The sequence below is a fragment of the Hyperoodon ampullatus genome (assembly GCF_949752795.1).
Source record: "Hyperoodon ampullatus genome assembly, chromosome: 1".
Taxonomy (NCBI): Eukaryota; Metazoa; Chordata; class Mammalia; order Artiodactyla; family Ziphiidae; genus Hyperoodon; species Hyperoodon ampullatus.
Genome location: NC_136914.1, coordinates 160,995,992 through 161,020,100, shown reverse-complemented (window position 1 = coordinate 161,020,100; position 24,109 = coordinate 160,995,992). Strand labels below are relative to the sequence as shown.

The 24,109-nt window shown below is 52.7% G+C and overlaps 1 protein-coding gene across 4 annotated transcripts in view; it reads right to left on the bottom strand.

Moving 5' to 3' along the window:
* JAKMIP1 (janus kinase and microtubule interacting protein 1) overlaps positions 1–24,109 on the bottom strand; it is a gene marked incomplete at both ends in the record, with an annotated part of 71,779 nt that overhangs the window by 12,230 nt on the left and 35,440 nt on the right. For 2 of the 4 annotated variants that reach the window (XM_079717260.1, XM_079717261.1), the window contains 5 exons: positions 15,356–15,529; positions 17,366–17,428; positions 20,484–20,567; positions 21,945–22,073; positions 23,252–23,380. In XM_079717260.1, coding sequence (XP_079573386.1) covers positions 15,356–15,529; positions 17,366–17,428; positions 20,484–20,567; positions 21,945–22,073; positions 23,252–23,380 — 579 coding nt within the window. Of the gene's footprint in view, positions 1–647; positions 852–3,676; positions 3,767–5,169; positions 5,239–11,348; positions 11,415–11,923; positions 11,978–12,724; positions 12,827–15,355; positions 15,530–17,365; positions 17,429–20,483; positions 20,568–21,944; positions 22,074–23,251; positions 23,381–24,109 lie in introns of those variants that run through there. The other 2 variants (XM_079717258.1, XM_079717259.1) reach the window with 2 other exon arrangements.

Sequence of the window (24,109 nt, the reverse complement as noted above, 5' to 3'; positions counted from 1 at the left end):
AATGGACATAATCATCCCACCCGCAGGAGTGCCATGAGGTAAAGGATCTAAAATAGTGAGCGTCCAAGGAATGCCAGAGCTACTGCTGCGTCCTCATCTTTGTCCCCCTCACGAGTCCTGGGAAGCTGGTCTCCGTGCGTTCAGTAGCACATGACGTTCACACAGGACCCCAGATACATTTAGGAATACATTTAGGTTTTCAGAAGTAACAACTAATACAGCTTCCAGGTCCAGTCCTCCAAGTAGCCGTCATCACGAGATCAGCCCCAAAGCAAACCGTCCAGCCCGCGCCTCCTGGTTACAAGAACCTGAGTTTAAACAGAACACAAATGCTGGAGGAAGAGGGTACACCTTGCTTTGGTTTGTGTTACCATTTAGCTGGGGTGGGGACTGTGTTGTTTAGAAACAGTTGGCGGTATAGTGGGCCCGAGAGCCCTGCATCTCCCCATCACTGAGGTTTCACCTGTGGGCTATGAGGGCTTCCACGGGAAGACCTCCCTGCTTCACGGAAACTTGATTTCCTGCCAGCTCTCCATCGAATGTGCCCGTCAGAGGGGTCAGTGTGCCGACAGGGAACAGGAGGGGTGGAGAAGCGGGGATGGTGGCCAATGGTGGCCAGTGGCGCCCAGTTGGGCCCCTGCCCCTACCTGCTGGGCCTGCTGCAGCAGCTCCATGCGTTCCCGCAGGATCTGGCTGTCAAACTCCCGGCTCTGCCGCAGGATCTGCCTGCGCAGCTTCTCCACGGCGGCCTGCAGGTCCTCCCGCTGGCCCTCGCTCAGCGCCTCGCTGGCCCGCCGCCCCGGCTCCTGCTGCAGCGCGTCGTACAGCGTGGCCTCCAGCTCCTGGATTTTCTGAGCGGCCCAAATCACACAGACAGTGGGAGGTCACAGGTGGGTGGACGGGAACCCCTAGGACACTGCAGCCGAGCGAGGCCCAGCTAGGGGATCTTGGGCAGGGAGCGGAGGCATGCAGGGGCCGAGCAGAGCGACCAGCGGTCTCGGGGGTGGGCATGGGGGTGAGGGAGCCCCTTTCAGCCCTGTGCACACGGTTTTGAGAACACTTCTTAACTCTGTTCAATCAAGACACCCTACTTTGTACAGGAGGGGACTAGGGCAATAAGAAGAAATAGTCATAACCGCCCCTTAAGATGTGTGATTCAAAGAGAGGTTTGACTCAACTGGTCTTTATTTTTGTCTTTGGCTTCCAATTTACCGCCCCCAGCTTGGGAACAAATCTCGTCTTTTATCTCGAGTAGCGTGGAAAATGTGCCCCAAATTGCATGCACTTGGCATTCAGCTGCCTAGTTAGAAAAGCAATTTCAACCCCAAGCAAATGGGGACAGTGTCCTCATTGCTCTCTCCTCCCCCTGAAAAGCAAGACAGCCCTGGTTAGCAAAGCATATGAGAGATTAGTAGCCAGGGGAGGAGATCCTTGTGAAAGCTCAGAGTTTTCACCATGAGAGGAAGTTATTTCTTCTCAGCCTCACGGCGAGACACTTAAATACATTTACCTTAGGGGAATATCTAGGGACAAAAGAGAGAAGTATCTCCTTCTCTGCCATCCTAAACCCCCACCCACGTCCCTTGCTAGGAACAGCTCTTTCTCTTCCAAAGATGCTATAGACCAATCACCCGTTTTAATGGAAATTGCTATGAAGACGCAGGAGGAGGTTTGAAGCAGTGGGTCAACACGGGTGGCCCTCTGTGCCTGTGGCCACCTGCTCCTGCAGCCTCCCCGGCTTCAGCATGGCTGTGCTAACCCCCCTCCCCCAAGGGAATTCCAGGCCCATCAGACCAATCATAGCCAGCAGGCATCAAATTCCCCTCTCCTGACCCTAGTCGTCGCCCCTGGGAAACTAGAAGGTGGGAATCTGTCCACTGACACAGCCAAGGGATCCACATGGAGCCGGAGCTTGCCTGTGACTGCTGGCTGCCCCCTCCCCCTGCAGCAGCTGGGCTCCTAGGAGATCCACATGTGGCCAGCTTCCAGCCAGGACCCCACCACCCAGTTCTGGAAGCTCCACTGTGGCCCTGCACCATCTCACTCAGCTCAACGACAAAGGAACACAGGTGTGACTTTGGCACCTGCTGTTCTCCCTTCTGCCCGTGGCCGTGGCACTGCCACCCTCTGGAGATTTTTCTTCCCTGACTGTTCAGGTCAGCCGAGTGCTGATCACAGCCCCAATCTCATCATGTGCCTGAAAGCCCACTTGAGGCTTTGGAATATTCTTTGGGTAAGAATGTCGTTTCTACCCAGTGACTGGATCAGCACGCCCAGGGGCCTCCTCTGTGGAACCTGGACTCAGGGTCCCCCAGGGCCTTTCTGCACATGGCACTTAGAGAGCCAAAGGCGGACACCAAGTTTTCCAAAGTGCATTGGGAAACACCAGTCTTGCAAGATGTCCCGTGAAAGAGGGCCCCAAGAGCCACTGAATTTGGACATGGCTTGCTCTGTTCCTCTTGAAGTCTCAGCCCATCCTTTAGGACCCAAGAAGTCCTCAGAGTTTTCCAAACTTACTCTCCTGCAGCCTCCCCCTCCTTTTTGGGCCATAAGTTTCTATGTTATCTCCTGAAATCGTTATCCTCAGAACTTTCTGGGGAAGGCCAGGGAAGGACAGAGGTGGTGTACAGTGCAGCGGCAAAGGGCGCTTGCAAAAGGACGGAGAATGGACAGAATCAAGGAAAACCCAAAAAAGTGAAAAAGGGAAGAAAAGGATGAGTATGTTTTCATTTCTAAATTGCCCTTAACAGCACGTGCCCAGAAGTAAGGACTGAATGGGAAAATGCCACTTCTTGATGAGGCTCAAACTGTCCTGACCTTCTCCATCTGCTGCCCCCTGCCCTGGGGATTCAAGCCTCAGAGCCTGGACACAAAGGGGTAAGGGTCACAGTGAGGTGGACCAGCCTTCAAGTCCAGAATCTTCCACCTGTGCTAAGCCCAGCATCTTACTCTCTGTCTTCATGGAGACAGAGATTTTTAGTTATTGATTCTGCATTTCTTAGGTACAAACCCACTTTGTAAAATGATTTTAGCTACAAATGATCTGAGCAAAGGCTTGCTCCAGACTCTATATACTCACTGCTTCTTCCTGCAAGAGCGGTGTTGAACTCCAAGTGCGCTCTGCTGTGGGGACATCCTGGAAATGCCCCCTCAAAGCCATATGAACCTGAGCATGGTCCCACCTCATGTTCATCACCAGTAAGTCCAGAACCAGTTCTGTGACCCAGGCACAATGTTGCACAGGACCTCACAACAAGTAATTCTTGTTCTGATGATCACCCACCCTCCACTCATTGCTTTACTTTTGCTCCTTTGTGACTGTCTCTTTTTGCTATTTATGGGAACACTTTCTCTGGGCTTTAAGCATAAAGAAATATTAATAAGAAATATTAATAAGCAGAAAGTTTCTTTTCCTTCATCTCAAATGATTACTAGAATTGGAATAAGTAGGCCCAAAGAAACTATCAAGCTAACTAAATGGTTTTGAAAAATCATGACTGATTTGGAAAAAGTGACAATTTATCTGTATGGTCATTCGGGTTGAAACCCGTCGAAATGTGGAGACGGCATTGGTATCATGCCACGCAGCATTTCAAGGACCCCAAATGTGCCGTCAGCCCCAAAAGGAAGAGCAGCCTGTAATGCTGAATCTAAAGAATCAGAACATGCAACCCACTTCCGGTCCTACCAGGTAAGCCTGGTCGAGGGCTTGCTTCCTGTAGTCTAGCTCCTCCTCCAGGTAGCCCTTCTGCCTGCTGAATAGGTCCTGAAAAAGAGGAGGTGCCCAAGGTCAAGATCAGTGTGAGAACCCATCACCGGGCAGCTCTTCAGAGCCAACCTACTCACACTTGCTGGAGAGTGACGGTCCCACTGAGTTGGGCACCTGTCAGGTGCTTGGGTGAGAAGGGATGTCAGGTCTGCCCTGCTTGCTCCTGCGTGAATCCCCAGCAGGAGCCTCGCTGGCCCAAGAGCCTTGATCAAGCCTGTCCCAACTCCTCCCAGCTTCCTTCCTCTCAGGTGTCTGACCTGGTTCCCACGCCCCGGGCTACGGGAATCCTTCTCGATTCCTCTTGTCACATCCCGGTGGACCCTGGATGCGGCTGGTTCTCAGATGTGGCTCTTCCTCCCCACACCAGTGGCATCACCCACCTCCTGATTACTCTCACTGCTGTACGCACCCTCCCCACTCTCCGGTCGCTCAGTCCCTGAAAGCATGATCTCTCCGAAACCCGAATCTCTTTTTTATTACTGATTGGAGGGTTTCAGGTTTAGAGCTCAGCAGTTGCAGCCACTTGATTTTATAGAGGAGGAAACAGAGGGCCAGAGAGGACCAGTGCCTTGTCCTAGATGCCACAGTTCACTGGTGACAGAAGTGGGACTAGACACCCAGGCCTGGTGATTCAGCCCAGGGCTCTTCCCACCCAATACGCTGTTTCCAGGCCTTAGGCTCTTCCTTGCTCCTCCCCCTCTCATTTCTACTTAGAAAACTTGATTTGGTCTTTGAAGGCTCAAGAACCATCTCTTCTGGGAAGCCTTCTCTGACATCCCCAGGCTGGGTAAGATGAATCCCGCTGTACACTCACGGCACCTGGTGAAGAGCTGGCATCGCTGTTTATCAAGTACCGTGTGTGCCAAGCACTGCGTGAAAACAGGCCATGTGTCCATTATCTCTCATCCCTATGGCCCAGTGAGGCGGAGATAGGAAACCCCATTAGCAATGAGGAAGCAAAGTCCAGTGTGTCTCTCCCAAACTCATGGCCAAGAAGGGGCAAGTAAAGCCTGGAGCTCCATCCTGATGTCCCTGAGCCCCTGGTCCAGGTGCCTCCATACCACCAAAGTGCCTCCCCTAATGTCCCCACACGACACTGCCACTGCCAGCTCCCACGCATACATCCCCAAGGGCTTGCAGGCTAGTCAAGGCAGGGACCCCGCTATTCATTACTGAACCCCTAATCCTGGCATAGTGTCCAGGATAGCAGAGGCTCCAAAAATATGTATCAAGTGAATAACTGAGTGAATGGATGATACTTACACAGAACAGCCATGAGAGCAAAAGCAAAATTTAGAAATGCATGCAAATCAATACAAAACACATGCAAGGCCTTCCTGGGAAGTGAATTATCTGAGCTCTGTCAACCCCCCTCCCTCCTAGGGGGTTGCATCTTTTACCTTCTCTTTCTCCAAGTCTAGCATCTTCTGGGTCAGGGCCGCCTCCGTTCCCTCTATTTGCTTCAGCCACTGGAAAACAGCAGGGACAGAGGGCGCAGCTAGTGAGAACGAGAGCTCAGTGGGGGCCGTCCTCCAAGAGGAGGCTCCTGGCCCGGAGAGGGTCCCCATCATGTCCCAAGGTGGTCCTCGAAATGGAATTTCAATGTCCATCCTGATGTTTCAGCTTCGACAGATGTTAGCTCAGGGATCATGGGTACACACACGTGCGTACGTGCATGCAGGTAGGTGTGGGGTGTGAGCCCAGGCAAGCCTGTAAGTAGGGGAGGTTGCAGGTGCGCGTGGTGGATACATGTGGATGGCTGCGAGTGTGTGCCCTGGGATCCCCGCAGCCGGGCAGGCGAGCCTCCCTGGGTTCTACCCTGCCGAGTGCTCTGCTGGCGGCTTCACGCCTGGGACCTCGTCCGGCCCCCTCATGACCACCCCGTGGAGAAGGCAGCATCTCCCCATTTTGCAGGTGAAGACATGGCAGCTGAGTTAAGTCACTTGTCCAAGGTCACACAGGTGAGAAGTGGGGATTTCGAACCCAGCCTGCGGGACTGCACCCCTGCAGCCACTGGGGCATGTCTGAGCAGCCAGGGGCACCGCGGGATGCAGGAGTGAAAGGGGGTCTGGCCGTGCAGGGTGTGAGGGTCTGAGAGCACGGGTGGGGGCACCTGCCAGGGGCTGGTGATGGGGGTCCGTCTGCCTGTTCTCAGGTCTGGGAGGGGGTGAGCAGGAGGCAGGCAGCTGTTCCTCAGGTGTAGGTACGTGGGTGTCTCTTTACGAGGAGCCCACCTGAGAGACAGGGGGAGGTCCACACACCTGGCTAACACCCTGTGGGGATGTTTTAGGTTTTAGGGGTGTCTGGGGGTGTCAGTTTAACAACATGTGTAAACGTGTACATTCAACCTCCTCGTTGCTAAAGCCAACAGATGACTTCCCTGCCGTAGGCCTGCCTGCCGCCCACCTGTGGACGCGCCCCTTCCCGATGGCCCAGACCCTTAGTCCTCCTCCTCTGGCTGCGGCTGCCCGTTCTGGACTCTTGGCGCCCTCAAAGGCCCCACCCTTGGCTGTCCCCTCTCCTCAGCACTCCCCCCGGGGTTCCACCCTCCCCTATGCTCTCTCCCTCTCTGAAATGTCCCCCTCCAGCCCAGATCTGCCCCCCACACCCCGATGCCTCAAGCTCCCTGAGGAAGGGCTTCCCTCGAATGGGAAGAGCCCCAGCTCACCTTGACTGGGAAACTGGGAGCAGCCACGGCTCCTCCCCCTTCACTTCCCAAACGTTGGTTCTACCCCCGTCCCGTTTCAAAACCCCACCCACCACACTCCACCACCACCACCCAGCGCAGGCCCCCTCTCAGCCCCCAGGCTCACGTCGGACCCCAAATCCCCTTCCGCCCACCAGCCAGCGTGTTCTCTCCAAACACTTAGCATCTCTCATGGACCTTCCCTGCTCCCACTGAAAGCCTCCCCAAGGAGATCCCGACACTCCTGACAATGGCTGGGGGACCAGCCACGCCTTCCCTCACCTCAGGGCCTCTGCACATGCTGCTCTCTCTGCCTGGAACATCGCCACCTCTCCCACCCCCAGCTTCAGCCCCAGGCCTTTTTACCTACTCAGCCTCTGGACCTGAGTTAGCTGTCGCCTCCTCCAGGAAGCCTGCCCTGCTTCCTGAGTCTGTGGGGCCTGGTGCCCTCCATGGATCCCTTGTCACAGCACTCACCTGACAGATTGCTGTTTCCCTTTTCCCACGACATGGGATGTGTTCTGTTAAATTTCCTTACCCTGCACAGGGCCTGGAGTGAGGCAAGCACCTAACAGACGTTTGCTTAGGGAAGGAGGATGCAGGGGTCTGGAGGTCTGTGGGGTGTGTGCTGGCTCCATAGTGGGAACAAGCCTAGATAAAGCTCCGCCCACAGAGCCTCCCCGCTAAAGTCCATGTTAGCATGGCCCCCAAGAGCGACCCCAGAGCCAGCCGCAGAAGCAGGCACCCAATGCAGCATTGCTTCAGACGGTGCTGAGCCAGTGTGCAATGTCTTAGAAACAGGTAAGCATATTTTTGATAAGGAATGAAAAATATTTCTCTTTTTACTATCCTAATGCAAGCAGTCATAAAATGAATAAAATAAAATGGAAAAAAATCCAGTTTTGAATCACTACAAGCTGCTCTTAGGTTTTGTAGAACATAATGTCCAGTTTTTTCTTATTGTTAAAAAACAAAGGTTTGGGCTTCCCTGGTGGCGCAGTGGTTGAGAGTCCGCCTGCCGATGCAGGGGACACGGGTTCGTGCCCCGGTCCGGGAAGATCCCACATGCTACAGAGCAGCTAAGCCCGTGAGCCATGGCCGCTGAGCCTGCGCATCCGGAGCCTGTGCTCCACAACGGGAGAGGCCACAACAGTGAGAGGCCCGCGTACCGTAAAAAAAAAAAAAAAAAAAAAAAAAAAAAAAACCAAAGATTTGACAGGCATATTATGCACATAAAGAAAAAACCTGACAGGTCCTCTTCAGCCACTGGGAGAATAAAGTGAGAACAGAAAATGCTGGCCCTCGGCCTCCTGGCGTGTGAGGGCACGGATTTCTTATCGGAGTCCGGCCAGATGTCTATGGGGCCTTGCTCCGGGGTGAGAACCTGGGGAGTGGGGACGGGGTGCCTGCCTGCCCCCCAAACCCTCAGGGAGAAGTGAGTCAGCCCACAGGGCGCGGGAAGAGGACTCTCGTGGGAGGTGTGGCTGGTGCACCTCCGCCCCAACCGGCACTTTGCCCACAGGTGCAGGACCCTGATCTCAGAGCTGGGGAATGGGGGACCTCCCCCGTCTAACACTCAACCCTCCCTTCAGAAAAGGGTCCCAAGGCCTTGACGCTGGGCCAACTATTAGAAAGCTTGCCTGTGGCCTAAGCTGCATTTTCTCATCTGTTGTTACCAGTGAGAGCGTGGATTTTTAAAAACTTCCACCTTTCTGATTGATTTTGAACTCGATGGAGAAGAGGCATGACTTGTGATCACTTGTAAGTCCCCCTGACGCCCCATGTTCTCTGCTCAGCATGTGTGGTGTGTGTTTGGGTTGAGGCAGCTAGGCGACGTCCCCAATCTTGGACTCTGCTGACCAGAGGCGGGTCTGGAGGGCGCTGAGATGGGCCTGCATGTGTTTCTCTGAACCAGACAGAGCAGGGCTTCCCCAGGTGGTGATGGGAGGAGGGCAAGCGCCCAGGGCAAGATGCCATCTGCAGCAAGAATGCCAAGGGACATGCAAACTAGCTTGAGTCGCACTTCGCTTATAGGCTACGAAAGGAGCCTTGTGCTCCTAAATAGAAAATTGAAGTGGACCTCAGTACTGCCAGTCAGATACCAGTACTGAATGGCAATTTTTTAAATGAGGTGTAACTTGGTTGAGGGGGCTTGACTGAGGACGTCGCAGGGACCTCTGAGCCCCACTGCGAGATTTTCTTCAGCATCCATCAGCCCCGGGGTGACCAACTCGTCCCCGTTTGCCTGGAACTGTCCCCGTTTCGGCACTGAAAGTCCCATGCATCCTGGGGAAACCGGACAGTCGGACACCCTGGCTGTCCTGTAGGTGCTCCCAGGGGAGTCCCGTTGACCCACTTTTCTTCCGGGGGTGAACTCAGCACAAAGTTCTCTCCACGGGGGAGACACGGCACCTCCAAAACTCTGGGCCTTCAATCACAGACACGCGGCAGAGCTAGTGTCCCTGAGGATATGAGGCAACACCAGTCTAAGTCCAGTCCCCACAGACTGTCCCAAATGGGGAACTGGGCCCTTCTCACCTGGTCCAGAGTCGGGCCTCTAAAAGCCAGCGCCGGGCACCGCCTCGGACCTGCCACCACCCTTGTGGGATTTCGGGAGGAGCTGGCAGGCCAGGGCAGCTGGCACAGCTCTCTGCGTTTAGGGTGCAGAGCGTAGCGCCAGCCAGCCGGCTTGGCAGGGCTCTGTGGTCATTGGCAGACAGGCAGCAGCCGGCGGGGGCTGGTACAGGTGGGCATGGGGTGGGCAACAGGGTGAAAGCAGACAGCAGCCGCATGCCAGGCAGGCCCCGTGTCCTCTGTGTCCAGGGACCCGTGCTGCTAACCTTGCACAGTTGTTGAGAAGAAGAGGAGCCCTGAAAGCCTGAGCTGGGGCCAAGGCCGTGGGTCTGGAACCTGGTGTGGGGAGGAGAGTGTCGGGAAGGGCCCGGGGCGGGAGAACTTGGTAACTGGCAGAGGGCTGGGGATTCCCGCCAGTCTGCCCCCCTCCAGGAGGCTCTGGCGGTAGGAGAGAGGGAGAGCCCCCTCCCCAGGCCCACTGCCCCAGCCCCATCCCGAGTCCCTGGCAGTTCCTGCTCTTTGCTCACTGTCCACAACCATCGATCAAACACCTCTCAGTCCCCAGCCTTGCCCCAGGCGCTTGGCAGCGAGGCTTGGTCCCATGTAAACGTGCCGTGTCCTGGAGTCCTGACACTAACTCTGCAAGGCTCGCGGCTCAGAGGGATGAAGGCGCTGGCCTGCAGCAGCCCCTGCAGTTGGCGGGTTGGGGGGGCTAAGAGACAGCCCAGGAGGGGCCTCCGGGGGATAAGGAAGGAGGCCTGGGTCTGGCATCGCCACGTCTTCCGGGCGTGCTGGGCGCTGGGTGCTCGGAGACTCATTCTCAGTGAACGTTGGAGTGAACGAGGAATAAACTGAAAGTGTCTGCTGGGCTCTCTGTGTGACCCCCTGGAGGCTACACTGTTGCGTTTGGCTCTCCTGGTGAGAGGGATGTTTACTGAATGCACACTTACCATCACCTGTACCTGAGGGGCCACCAGCCAGCCAGGTATGAGTCATCCTCATCTCCCGGCCCACCTGAGGACACAGACTCAGCCAGGTGACAGTAGCAGTGATGTGGGCATCGCCACTTAACCACCTGTGTGACCTCAGCAAGGGTTTGCCATAAGTCTGTTACCAACGTCTAGTGCCCTGTACACGGGGAAGGATGGACAGGTGCTCAGGGAAGAAAAGTATATTTTAAATGCCCTTCCAAAGATTCTGGAAGGAATCCTGATGAAGATCATTAAGACTTCATCATTATAAAAGTAGCACTTTAAAGTTTAACTCATGTGCTTTAAAAGAAAAAGATCTATAGACCAGACTACATTAACAAGTTGGGTATGCCTAAAACAGCCTAAATTAACGGAAAAGGCAAACAAGGATGTATTTTTAATAAATATGGCAGTAAGTTATTATATTTAGTATGTAAAGCACATAGATAAGTCAGTAAGAAAAACCATAGTTATGACCAAATACGTATTAAATAAGTGAATAGATGAATGCATGATTGAATTAATGTATGAATGAATAAGTAACAAACAAGGGCAATGGAATGTAATTACGATTCACAAGAAAGAAGAAAATGGATAATAGACAAAAATCCATGATCACTAGCACTCAAATAAATGAAAATTAAAATAATGACATCATATAATTTCTGCCTATCCTATCAGCAGAGTTCTTAGTGGTGACATATGCCTTGTTGAACAAGAAACCGGCAGCGGTAACACTCAGGTAGAGGGGAATTGGTACCACTTTTCTGGAAACCATTTGACAGCATGAAAGCTCTTTAAAACTCTCTTACCCATCAGCCCAGTGATTCCACCTCTAGAATCTATCCTGTAGAAGTGTTTTAAAATGTAGATAGAAACTTATGGGTAAAGACGCTCATCGCTGCATGATGGTAAATAGAAAAAAAAGCAGAAATGCCCTCAATATCTTAACAGTGAAAGAATCACTACTGAGGGTGTGGCTATAGGTGGAATGATGCAGGGCCGTTCATTCTCATGGTGGAAGCTTACGAAGCAGGATTAAAAACTCAAGTATGATCCTGACCAAGGTTTTTAAAAGGGCGTGGGAAAAAACTGGAAGGAAATAGACCAACTGTCGCAGATGGTTTCCTTGAAGGGGGTTTTGATTTCCTTCCACGGTCTCTAAGTTTTCTACCATAAGCATGAGTGATTTTCAATCAGAAAACAAAAAGGCATGCACGTGCGCATGCAGACACAGACGGACCAGAACCATGCTTCCAGAACAAAGCGAGACGCCAATGTACAGTTTCTTGTATGGTGCCGGGAAGCTCAGACAAGGTGTATGGACAGAAATGCCGCCGGGCTCTACCTTTTCACACAGGGCAAGCACAGTTCCAGCCTGGATTATTGCAACCTGTTCTTCATTTCTCAAATTCTAAAACACAAAAATGGGCAAAGGCATTTTACACTGATCTCACAGCACGTGCAGACAGTCAGCCCTACACAACTCCGACAGTGGCCTCCCCGGGGTCAGCCCCACTCACTGACGGGACCAGATGTGACATATCTGAGGACTGGCCCTCATGTAGCGGCACTGAGCCTTTTAGAAATAGGGCCTCGCTCAAGCTAATCTTTTAAGAAGGCAAAAGTCTCACTTTCTGATTTCAGAAACCTCGAGGGATTCCGCTTTCTTTCTGGACATTCATTTTTAGGCTTTCTTTCCCCTCATCACTCACGGGCTATCAGGATGATCTAACTTCAGAACCCCACTTCTGATGGACGTGGACCCAGCCACCCACGCAGGAATGTGGCCATACAAAAGCCTTACATTGTACTTAGTAGATCTCTTAGGAAGAAATTAAAACGAAACGAAACAAAAGCCACACAGAGTACACCCGAATCAAAACAAGAACACGAAACCGGAAACCGATCGCTCATAGTTACCCCATTATCGCCAAGGATATCTAATTTCTTCATAAGTTCAGAAATATTCACATCCTGGAAAAGATGTCCAACGTTCATTTTGTGTGAGCTACAAAGACCATCCACACCAATCTCTAGGGCCTCAGCCCTCAGTCCTTGATAAGACACCTCTCCATTTCTTGTCTCTTAGAGCCTAAGGCCGGGCAGAGAGTTACTCTTAGCAGTTCCTTCAGGGAGGGAGGGTGGGCTGGTCACTGCTGCGTATTGGCTGAGTTTTACACCAGCACAAACACCGCTTTCCAGAAAGGTTCACGGAATCCTGTGGTCAGGACCCCTCTGTGCCCGCGGGCCTAGCGGGACTCCAGGGTCACGGCAAACGCTGAGCTGCTAGAACGACCACAGCTACTGTCTCTAGAATACTCAGCATGCTCTGGGCACTGCACTGAGCCCTTCATGTTCACTATCTAATTTAACTGTCACACCCACTTCACGGTGTGGGTGTTGCCACTCAGCTCTCCTAGATGAAGAGACTGAGGGTCAGAGAGGTTACAGGCCAGAGCTGGGAAGTGGCCAAGCTGGGGTTTGCCTTCAAGGCTGCATCCCAAGGCTCTGCTCTTTTTTAACATGAGTACAAGTCGGGTAACATTTGGTGACCCGCTGGAATAATGAACTCTGACTTTCAAAATATAGTGGAGGGATTGGGGTATCTTGTTAAAATCATTTCTACCCCTGGCACCGGCACACGATCCCCTTTCCAGCTGAGCCTAGCATTTGAGCAGGCTGTGGCCGTAGTAGAGCGGGGGCACCCCCCAGGCACGCTACCTTAACTCCTTCCTGGTGACAGAACAGCTGGAGGGCGCTGCTGTTGTTCTCGGGGAAGGTGCTGATTTGGAGGTTAAATGCTGGCGACCTCCGCTCTCTCTCCTGGGGAAAAGATTTGGTTTAAAAACAGAACTTTATTGGATTATTTACCACTTGCCATTTTCCCACGTTACTCAGCAAAAACCAACGAATTCCAGTTGGCAAAGGTGTTACTAGAAAGCACGCATTCAGGCTACAATCTTGATGGAGACTCTGTGTCCTGTCTGCACCACAGTGGATCTCCTGTGGACATGGGTTTACTTCTTAACCTCATCAGCTGGGAAGAAGTGGTTAGCAGTGTGTCATGAGTTAACCTGCTGACGTGCTGATGGAAGCTCAGGAAGTCACACTACCATCATTAAATACTCGGTAAGAACCAGCGCGTGAAATTTCAACAGAAATCATCGTTATCTCATTTCATCCTCACACAACCCCACGAGGCAGCCATGACTGCTTCCGTTTTGTGGACAAAGAGAAGGAGGCTGGGGAGGCAGAGACCCCCCGAGGTCCCACATGAGTGAGTGGCAGGGCCAGGACCCTGACCCTGGCTTCACATCTTTTTCAATATAATCTGCTGACTTTGTTCACAATTTGTTTTTGAACCGCACTAACACTCCGATGAGCATTCTACCTCTGCCTTAGATTAATAGTCAAAGCTCAACTACTCAGGAAGGAGAGCAAGCATCTTCCCAGAAGCAGTACATTAATCATGTGTAAAGTGACAAGTTTTTAAAAAGGACAGGAGAAGCCCAATTACTTACAGAAATAAAGTACAGCAGCAGAACAGTACTCTGGTCTCAAATGTGTTTTCTACATAGAGCTGCCTTTAAACCCTGAGCAACGGACAGGTCAGCCAGCAGAGAAGACCTTTCCCAAATGATACCTTGAAATCAACCTGCTTTTATTTTCTCAAAATTATGGTAAGTAAGCTTGCTTTGGACCATGCCTGCAGAACCTAGCTACAGAACCAATGGGCTTCTTTAGCCATTCAACTAAGAAATGTAGCCAAGATGAGCACCAGATGGCAGGTCTTAAGCAGATGCTCTAAAGGAGAGAGGAAGGGTGGGGCCATTAATTCAATTAATTCCACGAAGCCCCAATCTGCCTAACCTGGTTTGAGTCAGTTTAGATAGAAAACCTTATTTCTCTTATTAGACCAGAACAACACAATTCACAATGGTTCCGTGCTACAGATGCCTTTTCTACCTGTAATGCTTACTTAAATGGGGTCTCCACAGAAAAGGTGACAAAAGAAAGCTCATGTTTTATATGAACAAAAGTCAAAAGACTGGTTTCCAAGGGCTCCAAAGAATGGTGGAGACACTCAAAGAAAGTTCTAGTAAAGTGACCGATGCTTATGGAATTCTCATGAGAAAGACACATAGCAAAGAGCCATGAAAGGTTTTCTAACAGTGGCAGTAGTATTAACCATGACCTTTCCTAACTTCTACTTCTGCCGCATGAACGAAGGAAGGACTCAGTTCAGGTTCAAGCAAGAGCTGAGTCGCACGGCAACACTTGGTTCTGAGGCATTCAGGCCATGGTCCATGTCAGCACAACAAAGAACAAGATGGGAAGTTCCAGTGCAAGCAGAATTTTAACTGAGGCCGGGAGGAGAAAACAAAATCAGAGAAACACCAACATTGCCAAGGAGCTCGCTTTTACTGAGGGTTCTGGACATGCAAAGGCTTCAGTGGAGGGAGAGCAGAGCCGTGTCACCACAGATGCTTAGAGAAAACCAGTCACAAACTCAGGTGATGTCTCACAGGTCGATGATTTTTAAATGGAAACAAACAAAAAAGGAGTATGAAGTGGTAGCAAGGCAATACAGTAACACACCCGAGGCAAGGCTCCAGTTGGAAGCAATAATCCCATGAATATCCCTCACACTGGATCCAACTCCATGTATTTGGGAAGTCACTGAAGATTTGGGACACGATTTCTACCTGTGAACAACATTCAACCTCCCTTCACGCTAAAGAGTCGTTCTGAGTTGCCGTTTGAGTTACAAACAACAATTGTGTTAGTCCAATACTGCTTGCAATGTCTGTATTCACTGCATCAAGGAGTTGGAACGTTACAAGCTTTCTCAACCGCCTATGCAAATACCTCCTCCTTTTACCCTGTTTACTTACCTTGTGTTTACCTTGGCAAACAGAAAATGGGCCAAACTAGCAGTAAACACATTATAGAGTCAGCTGCGGGCCAGGTCAGACCCCGCTCTCTCAAAAGGTGAGATTCATGCATGCAAGGTCACTTAAAAAGGTGTGTTATTAATTGCAACAGTGCTTCTGTCCGGGTTTGCAGAATGCATACCAGGTGACTATGCATGCAAGAAGGAAGTAGTTATGGAAATGAAACACAAATAAAAAAGGCAAAATATTGCAAAAACAAATTATTTTATTAAGTGCAAAAACAAGCCGTAGGCAATAAATATATTAGCTCTGGTACATGTCCAAAGACTTCGGTGAGCATTCTCTCCAGAAGATATTAAGGCAGTGAAATTATTCTGAACATACAGATTTAAAAAAAAAAAGAAAAGAAAACAAGTGTCACACGTCCCCTTACACATGCTTGAAAACATCTGGGACTTTACATGAATTTCAGTTTGGGCTCAAAGAGAATGTCTGCTCCGTTTGAGAGTTTACAACAGATAGAGTCTCTTACTTCGAGTTCTAGCACTCTGAATTCTAACAGCTCATTCTGATCCTTTGCGTCTTGCATTTCATTCTTCAGCTGGTTCTCTTCCATTTCCAGCCTGTAAATCTAGAGCAGAAACACCTGTGGATTAACAGGTGGGAGAACCACTGTCTCTCACCAGGGGCCATGAGAATGTGTCCCCCGATCACAGGCCCCCTTGGTGTTGGCCTGAGGACACAGGGGCTGTCACCAGGGGGAGGGTGGGAAGGGGAGGCTTTCAGCGAGTGGGTGAGGCTGGTCTTTTCTGCTCCGGGAGCTGGGGATGGCACAGACGGAAGCCGCGCCTGCTGCGCCCCTGCGGCCCCGAGCCTGGCCCAGCATGGGGGCCAGATGTTTGCTGAATACACGAATGGTGGGGAAACTGAGGCATGGAGCAATTAAGTCCCTTCCCCAAGGTCAGTCGTGGGGGAAGCAAGAGTGATCCCCGAGCTTGTCTGAGTTCCTTCCAACCTAGCCCCCCAGTCAGCCCACCTAGAGTCCGGCCAGTTGCAGCAAGAAGGCACCCTGTACTCCCCAGAGGGCTCCTATGAGGAGCCCGAATGGTAGCAGATCTCCCCAAAGCACAGTCTGGGAAGGGGATGGCCTAGGTCCCAACCCCCCGGGGAGACCCTGGGCCAGCTATGTAGCTGTCGGTACCTTAGAGGCAAACAGCAGCCCCCCCGCTAGGCTGCCTGTGGTGAGACTAAGGCAATGCATGGAAACGAGGGCCCTGGTGGGTCACGGTCACCTTTCCTCCCTCCTGTCTCTACTGGGGTGGTACCGCCCCACCCCTGGGAGACATTTGGAAACAGTGTGAGAGCTTTCCGTGCCTCCCAGAATATAGAGAGCAGGACCAAGGATACAAAATCTCTCCCAACTCACGGGGCTGCCTCGCAGGACAATGACCAGTCCTGTCCCAATGCCCCAGTTGTTGTGGAGAGACACGGGACAATGAATGGCCACACAGCAGGCCAGTGCAGAGCTGGGACAGGGCCGCGGCCCCCCACCCAAGGGGGCAAGGCTGGGCTCATACAGTTGGGGCATTCTAGGATGCTTAGAAGCTACGGCCTAACCCAGGTCCAATTCCACTAGTACGGGAGGTGCAGAACAAGCAAAGCTATAGGGACAGAAAGTAGGTTGCCAGGGACTGCAGGGTGAGAGATGGGGAGAGACTACAAATGAGCATGAGGGATCTTTACAGGAGGCTGAAAATGTTCTAAAAATTGCATGGTGGCAGGACTTCCCTGGCAGTCCAGTGGTTAAGAATCCACACTTCCACTACAGGGGGCATGGATTTGATCCCTGGTTGGGGAACTAAGATCCTGCATGCCGTGAAGCACAGCCAAAAATTTTTTAAAAAGATAAAAATGGCATTGTGGGATGGTTGCATGACTCAGTAAATTTACTTAAAAAAAATCACTAATTGTTCACAAATAAGAAAAAAATAAAGCTAAAGTCTTGTCCCAAAGCTATAGATCTACTCGCCAAGCTGACTCCTTGAGAGAGCTCTGGCAAGTTCCTTGACCAGAAAGTTCCATGACCAGAGAGGGAAGGCCAGGCTCAGCTCTGCCAGCACCACGGCCTCCGGTCCATGAACTGGACTATGACCGCCGAGGGCCTGCTTGCCAACCAGTGCCTCAGGCCCCTGCACAGGGAGCAGGCAGGGGAGGAGGTCTGGAACCCAAGGCAATGGCAGAGGTGGCCTGGAAGCCCAGCATCAGAAGAATGGGCAGCCCCCATCATGTCTGCAGGGTGCTCTAAACCAGCTCTGTGGACCCCGCCCCAGAGGACAGAACCAGGACCAGAGACCGGGAGCCCCCAGGAGGGGTGTGGGTCAGACTCCCATGGCCAGAGCAGGCCTCTGAAGTCCATGGGGGCTCCCTGATCCCCTGCAGCAGGGGTCAGGGTGTTTGTGGCACATACCTTTTCCAGCAAGTCTTGGTTTGTTCTGATGAGCAGCTGCTTCTCTTCAACCCATTTGGAATCCTAAGGAAAAGTACTAAATATGTTCACACTCATTGAAGCAAACAGACAGTTAAATAACAAATAAAGTGGCAGTGGGAAAGGTCACTTCGTATGAAACTTTCTATGAAAACGTCAGAGAAAAGGACAGCAGTTAGAACGATCGCATCATCCCTCAAACCCTGAAAAAGAGAACCAGCGGGTCTGTGGCACATCCCCCCTCCACCTCTCACATTCCTTAAAGCACAGGGAGCGCGTCTGTATCACTGACAGAAAAGCACCTGCACGGCGACTGAGCCGGCCCCAACAGACCCTCCCCTGGCTTGTTCTTTGAGGCCCACGGGCCAGCGTCCAGGCCGCACCCCAAGGGTCTGCCCACACTCAACACACCTGGAGTCGTTACAGTAACACATTTCTGCTCATCCTAGACCCTCTGCCTGTGACGCCCTAACCAAGTCTCTTTGCCTGGACAAGCCCTGTCCAGGAAAGTTCTAGGAGCACAAGGCACTAAGTCTGTCTTTACACCAGCATCCTGAGTGCCTAGCATGGTGCTTGGCACCCAGCCGGTGCTCAATAAACGCCAGGGGATGGATGAAGGAGTACACGAGGGAACTTTCTTCCTCCCTTCCTTCTACCCAACATTATCACCCTGCGCCGTCCCTGGGTTGACACACGTGTAGGTCCCACGGGGCTGAGTCCCTGTGAGGACAGAGCCGGTTCCATTCATCTTTTTTCCTGTGGGAGGTTGTTGGCAACGTCCCTCCCATCTCTGTGCCTCTTTGCAACGTGACTCTGCAGCTCCTTCCATGGAGAGATGCATCTCTTCCTGCAACCTCGAGGGTGGGCGTGCCTGCAGCATGATTTGGTGACTGGGATATTAGTGAATGTGACGCAGGCAGAGGCGTGGCATGTACTTGTGCCTTGGGGCCTGTCTTTTCTTCCTGCCCCCAGACCACCAGGTAAAGGAGCCAGGGTAGCTTCCTTAAGGATGAGAGACCATAAGAATCTGGCCAACAGCTGGCACCAATGCAAAGACAGGACAGAGAGGCCACTTGGGGCCATCTATCTCCAATCGATCTACCAACAATGAAGCCTCTAGAATGACCCCAGGTGAGACCAGCAGCAGAACCACCAGCTGAGCCCAACCCAAACTGCTGACCCATAAAACTGTAGCCAAATAAAATTTTTGTTATTGTAAACAGCTAAGTTTTGGGGTGATTTGTTAGGCGGCGATAGCTAACTGATACATTATCCCACACACCAAGCACAGAGCCTGGTGCAGGGCAAGGGCTCTGGTAAGTGCTCACCAAATGAATGGCCATGTGCTCTTCATTTAGCAGCAACTGAGGGCAGAGTGGGCCCACAAACAGGGCCTAGCACCCTCAAGTAGGAGGTTAATTTATTCGTAGACTATGGACGGGTAAGTTACAACCTGTGAGCTCAGCCTGGAAGAGGGAAGCTGAGGTCAACGGCAGGTTAGGACAGGAGTCTGAAAACAGCTTCATCTCTCACCTGGACTCCACCCGGCTGCTGCTGCTGCTGAGTCTCCCTACCCCCCTTCCCCTATGTGGTAAGTACTATTATTAGCCCCATTTTAAAGATGAGGAACCTGAGGCACAAGAGACCACATAACTTGCCCAAGGCTGTGCAACAGGTCAGTGGTGGGGCTGGAATGTGGCGGGTTTGCTGCAGCTTGTGCCCTGCACTGCACTCCTGCCTCCGCGGAGGATTCTGGACCATGGTTACGTGACAAGCTCCCAAGGGCTGGCTGCTACCCTGTGCCCAGTCAGTCCTGCATAAATGCTGCTGTGGTGAACTGCTCTGTGCAGGCTTGAGTTCTGGTTACTAGCCAGCTGCCTCCGTTTGAATCAGTCACAACCTGAGCCCTCATCCCACTGACTGGACACCAGAGTTAGTTCTAAGCCATCTGCTCTGTAGCTCTTCCTGAGCCCCCGTTAACCCTCCTGGAGCCTCTTACAACCCCTTCCCTTACACCCACCTCCCCGCTCCCTGTGTCCCACCGTAGGGCCTCTAGTAGCCCGTGCCAGACCTCCTCAGGTCACCCCCTGCCCTGGGGTTGGGGCAGTGGTGCCACCACACACTCCACCTGCCCACACACTCCTTGGCACCCTCACAAGGGGCAGGAAATGTGCCTGCTTAGGCTGAGGCATTGAACAGCCTCTCCTGGCCCCTGTCGAGGAGGATGTGCTGTGGATAGGCCAGTACAAGATGGCGCTGCCTCCAGTGCTGGATCCCTGAGTGACCACATGGAGTGGAGACCCTCTGCCTACAGGAGGACACGCAGTGCGTCTAGCAGGACAGAAACCTCGTGGTAAGCCACTGAGAAAGAAGTCCCAGTTATCTCTTTCCACAGAGAGTTCTGACTTGGAGAGCATGGCCCACCCGTACTGACCCCTGGGTTCGTGTTGCTTTTAGATGCTACCCTCTGAGAGGCCGGACCTCCACCCAGAGCCCCTCAGGGTCCCCCCACCCAGGGGACGGGTCTGGGCCCAGGTTTTGCCTCTCTACGGTGTCCTGCTGTCCACATATGCAATGAATTCAAGTTCAGAGAATTCCGGCCTAACCAAATTCAGAGAAAGCGCAAACGGAGGTGACTCTAATCTGAGAAGCTCGGGGCCCAGATCTTTACGTGGCAGTCACAGCATGGAATCCCGAGGCCGCCTCTGCCTGCCATCACTCAGAGCTAGCTGCAGGTACCAGTTCTTTTCCACAACTGAATCCTCATAGGCAATGCCAGCTTTTCTTCCAGATTCAAGTCAGAAAAGATTTTGGTGACCACTTTACTTTTGGAATTGTCTCCTATTCTTGTGCATTTGACAAACAAACAAAGAAAAAGCCAAGTCAGGATCTCATAACGTGTCTGATTTGTAAAAACTCGGTGAAGAGGCACGTGAGCTGGGATATTCCTGCCTGGTCTCTGCTAGTGTTTTTTTTCTCTTGTCTCTGCAATGAACGATGCAGATCCAAAGAATATTCCCCTTGGCACCAAGGCCCCGGGGACACCACCAAGGGAAAAGAAATGTAAACAGTCACAGAGCACGTGACCGTTTCTGCTCACCTGTCCCCTCTCAACCAGTAACTTCTCCAGATCTTCGATTTTGGCCTGACACCTCAGCAGATCAGCTTGGAGCTGTTCCCGAGTCTGAAATGAAGAAGACCAGGAAGTGAGCACGTCACCCTGGATGGTAACGGAGAGTGGAAAGGACCAGGCTGCAGGATACAGTCCTAAGAAACGGGTCCTTTTTTAGGAGCACACGTGCAAACTGGTCTGCCTGGTTCCTCTGTCACCTACAGGTGTGACGTGTTTAAGAACTGCAAGGCCTTGAGAGGCCGTCAGTGCTACCCCCTCAGTTTAGAAATAAGTCTTCAGACTGGAGAAGGGGCCAGTTTCTTCACTCACGTCAGATCCCAGCCCAGCTGACCAAGTGCAGTGGCTGCATCACGAATGCCAGCAACACTTTCATGCTTGCTTAGCCCATCTCGTGGGCCTTTGCCACCTAGAACAAGGGCTGAATTCCAAAATACCCCAAGGACCAGGCAGGTACTATAAAGAAGGGAGCCAACTGGGTGTGGGGTAATAGGGAGTGGTGGGGACTGTGGCAAACCAGAGGCACATGTCCCATGTCAGGGGGACTGCCACTCAGCGGTTGCGGCCAAATGGGACTATGTGGAACGGGAAGCCCCATTCTGCCAGGTGTTCTGAGCCTTCGAGAGAAGCCAGGATTCGGGATTTCTATGTGAAATCTCCTGACTTTTAAATGCTGCAAGTAGATGAAATTTTTAATGAAAACCACAATTCAGCCCAAACCACTTCCAGCATATACCTCCTCCAATCTATCGGTTATAGGCGGAACGCTCTTGTAGCACTAGAAGCTTCCTTCCCCCAGCCTTGCTCGCCACCTCCCACCTCACGGGGCTGTTGTGGGAATGAAACGGGGACATGCTGGGGTGAAACGTTGGCCCCCGCGGGTGTGCTCCCTGGGAGTCCCCCTCACCTTCAGAAGGAAGGGCCAGCAGACCCTGGTCTGTGTGACTCCTGAAAGTGGGGTGATGGCCAGTGAGTGGATGGTACTACAAGGCAGAGCTCAGCCCAGCACGAAGGCTGGCGTGGCCCAGACCTGGGTGTCCAGCAGAGCGCCGTGTGGGCTGGGACACCCCGACCGTCTCTGCCTGGGCTCCTTACGACATTCTTGAGGGCTCCTCAGCCAGGAGAGAGGGAAGTCTGTTTAACAGTGAGCCTGATTTCATCACTGAGTCTTAAATTCTGAAACCATTCTTGCCAATGGACGGTGCATACAACACGTGTGAGACGGCAGCGTTTCTTCTGCGAGTTCCACTGTCCCACTGAGGATGGGCAGATAGTTCCCGTCCGGTTTGCTAAACACTGGAATGTTGCCATGGTGGGGGCTGTTAGGCGTCCCCATCCCCGCTCAGCACCCCTACGGAATCCCGATGCCAGAAAGGGCACGAGCCACCCGGCCTCTGCCCAGATGCTCGCCACCCCGCCTGCCGCACCTACCCGGGCCTCTCGCTCGGCGTCCAGCGTCCCCCCAACCTGCTCCTGAAGTAGGGCGTAGGCTCGCTGCAGGGCCTGGTACTCCCTGGTCAGCTGGCAGAACCTCAGGTCAGCCTCTTCTCGGGTTGTAGTCTTAACGTCATGGAAAAGAAAAGCACGAGGAAGTGCGTGACTTGACATGAACTGCGGTGCCAGGGTCAAGTCAGGCAAAGCGCATGCCCAGATCTCACGACTGCTGCCAACAGTTACATGATGACCCGGTCACTGCCAGGACCTAACTGCAACTCTGGAGCGAAGGGCTCGGGGAGAAGACGCCTTCTCTGCCGTCAGTGCCCTTCCCAGGAGCTCCCTGAACCCCGGGAATCACTCAGTCACGTGCAGGCGAGCAAGGGCGAGCCTGCCCTGATTGCACAGGTGAGCATCTACGTTGTCAAGGGTGCTTCTCCCACCCAGCACGAGGAGCCCTCCTCATTCTGGGAGTTTCTCCTAAGGAAACAACCACTCAAAGGACATCGCCGCAGTTGTGAGAAACTGGAATCCATGTAACACCTCTCATCAGGGCCTGTTAGGTTAGATGCACGTGCAGATCCATGAGGATCTGCTCGTGACAGAGGGTGATGTGCAACACAGTGTTTGCTGCCAAAAGATGCCTGTTACACACTCTTGGTGAAAAGAGCAAATTTAAAAGCATGTGTCTGACGTGATCATGTTTCATGGGGTTTCCTGAGTGAATTCCACCAGGTGGGGGAGGTGGGGGAGAGTGAAGCTGCTCTTCCCTCCTTTGTGGCTCCAGCTCACCAGAGCCACGGTCATGGACGCGGGTGTGCACAGATGGAGAGTCAGGAAAGCGTGAGGGCGCTGAGCCACGATGAGAGGCTCCAGGTGGCTTTCACTCTGCTCTTTACCCTTCTCAGTGCTGCTTGGATTCTCTCCTACAATGATACGCCATCTTCATATACGTGGGTGGTGTGTGTGCCCGTGTGCATGTGCACGCATGTGCATGTGTAAGCACAGGGGGACGAGGAACAGACCGCCACTCAGCAGTTGTAATGACAAAGGGTAAGCAACAATGCAGTGGCCACAGATCTCCTGTGTGAAAGCCGTGCTGGGGAAGGAAGGGGTCCCCACGTGCTGCCAGCACCCCCATCACCATTCTCGGAACCTGTGAAAGTGGGGACCACCTTTCCTGGACACTGGACTGTGATCACACAGGTCCTGCAGGGTTCATGGCTCACAGTGAGGGAGCAATGCCTGCAGCGGCCAGAGGCGGGAGGCGCCCTACAAGCATCCCCAGGGTGAGGTCCGCTTACGTCGTCCAAGTCCTCCTCGGGCGTGGCCGGAGCCCTGTCCGTCCTGTCTGTGTTGCAGGACGTCTCTGACAATGTTTCCGAGTCCACAGACTCTTCGTCAAATCCAAAAAATGTCTCCACAACATGTTTCTGTAAAAGGCAATTTGCAAGACATGAGGAGGGGACTCAGAATCACCTGGATCCTCCATCCCGTCTTCCCCGGGGCGGAGGGGGCTACGATGGGCATCTGGGCCAGCAGGGCATCCCAGGAGGTGGGTGGTAGGGTCTGTCTGTGATTGCTGGGGGAGAAAGGGGGTGCCAAAGGTGGTCAGAGGGTGGGGGGTTGCCGCAGAGCGTGCTGGCCCAACCCTGGCTCCAGGCTCACGAGCTGATGACCTTTTGCAAGTCAGCCCCTTGGCCCTGCTGAGCGCCAGCTACTTTCTCCATCGGACAGTCATGGAACCCCCCACCTCACCTGTGGGCACAAAGTGAGGTCACCAAGCACCATGCCCAGGGCAGTAAGAGTGAGCAGCATCCTTGCTGCACTGAGGAGGGGGAGCCACGTGAGACGTGGTGTTCTAGACCAGGCACAGGGGAAGGTGGTGAGGCAGAGTGTCCACGGGTGGACCCTGGGACTCCGGCTGGACAAGTGTGGGTCCCAGGTCCTCACCAGACGCTCCCCGTAAGGCAATTTTAGTTTAAATGTTTGTCATGGAAAACTTGGAACACTTACAAAATGAGAAGGAAGAGTGTAACAGACCCACATACGCCCAGTATTCAGATTCAGAGGCAATTTTAAATGCTCTGTGTGCTGGCCTCCTGGTTACCCTGCCCAGCACTTCTCCCACCCCAAATATCACAGGAGATGGGGCTTCATTC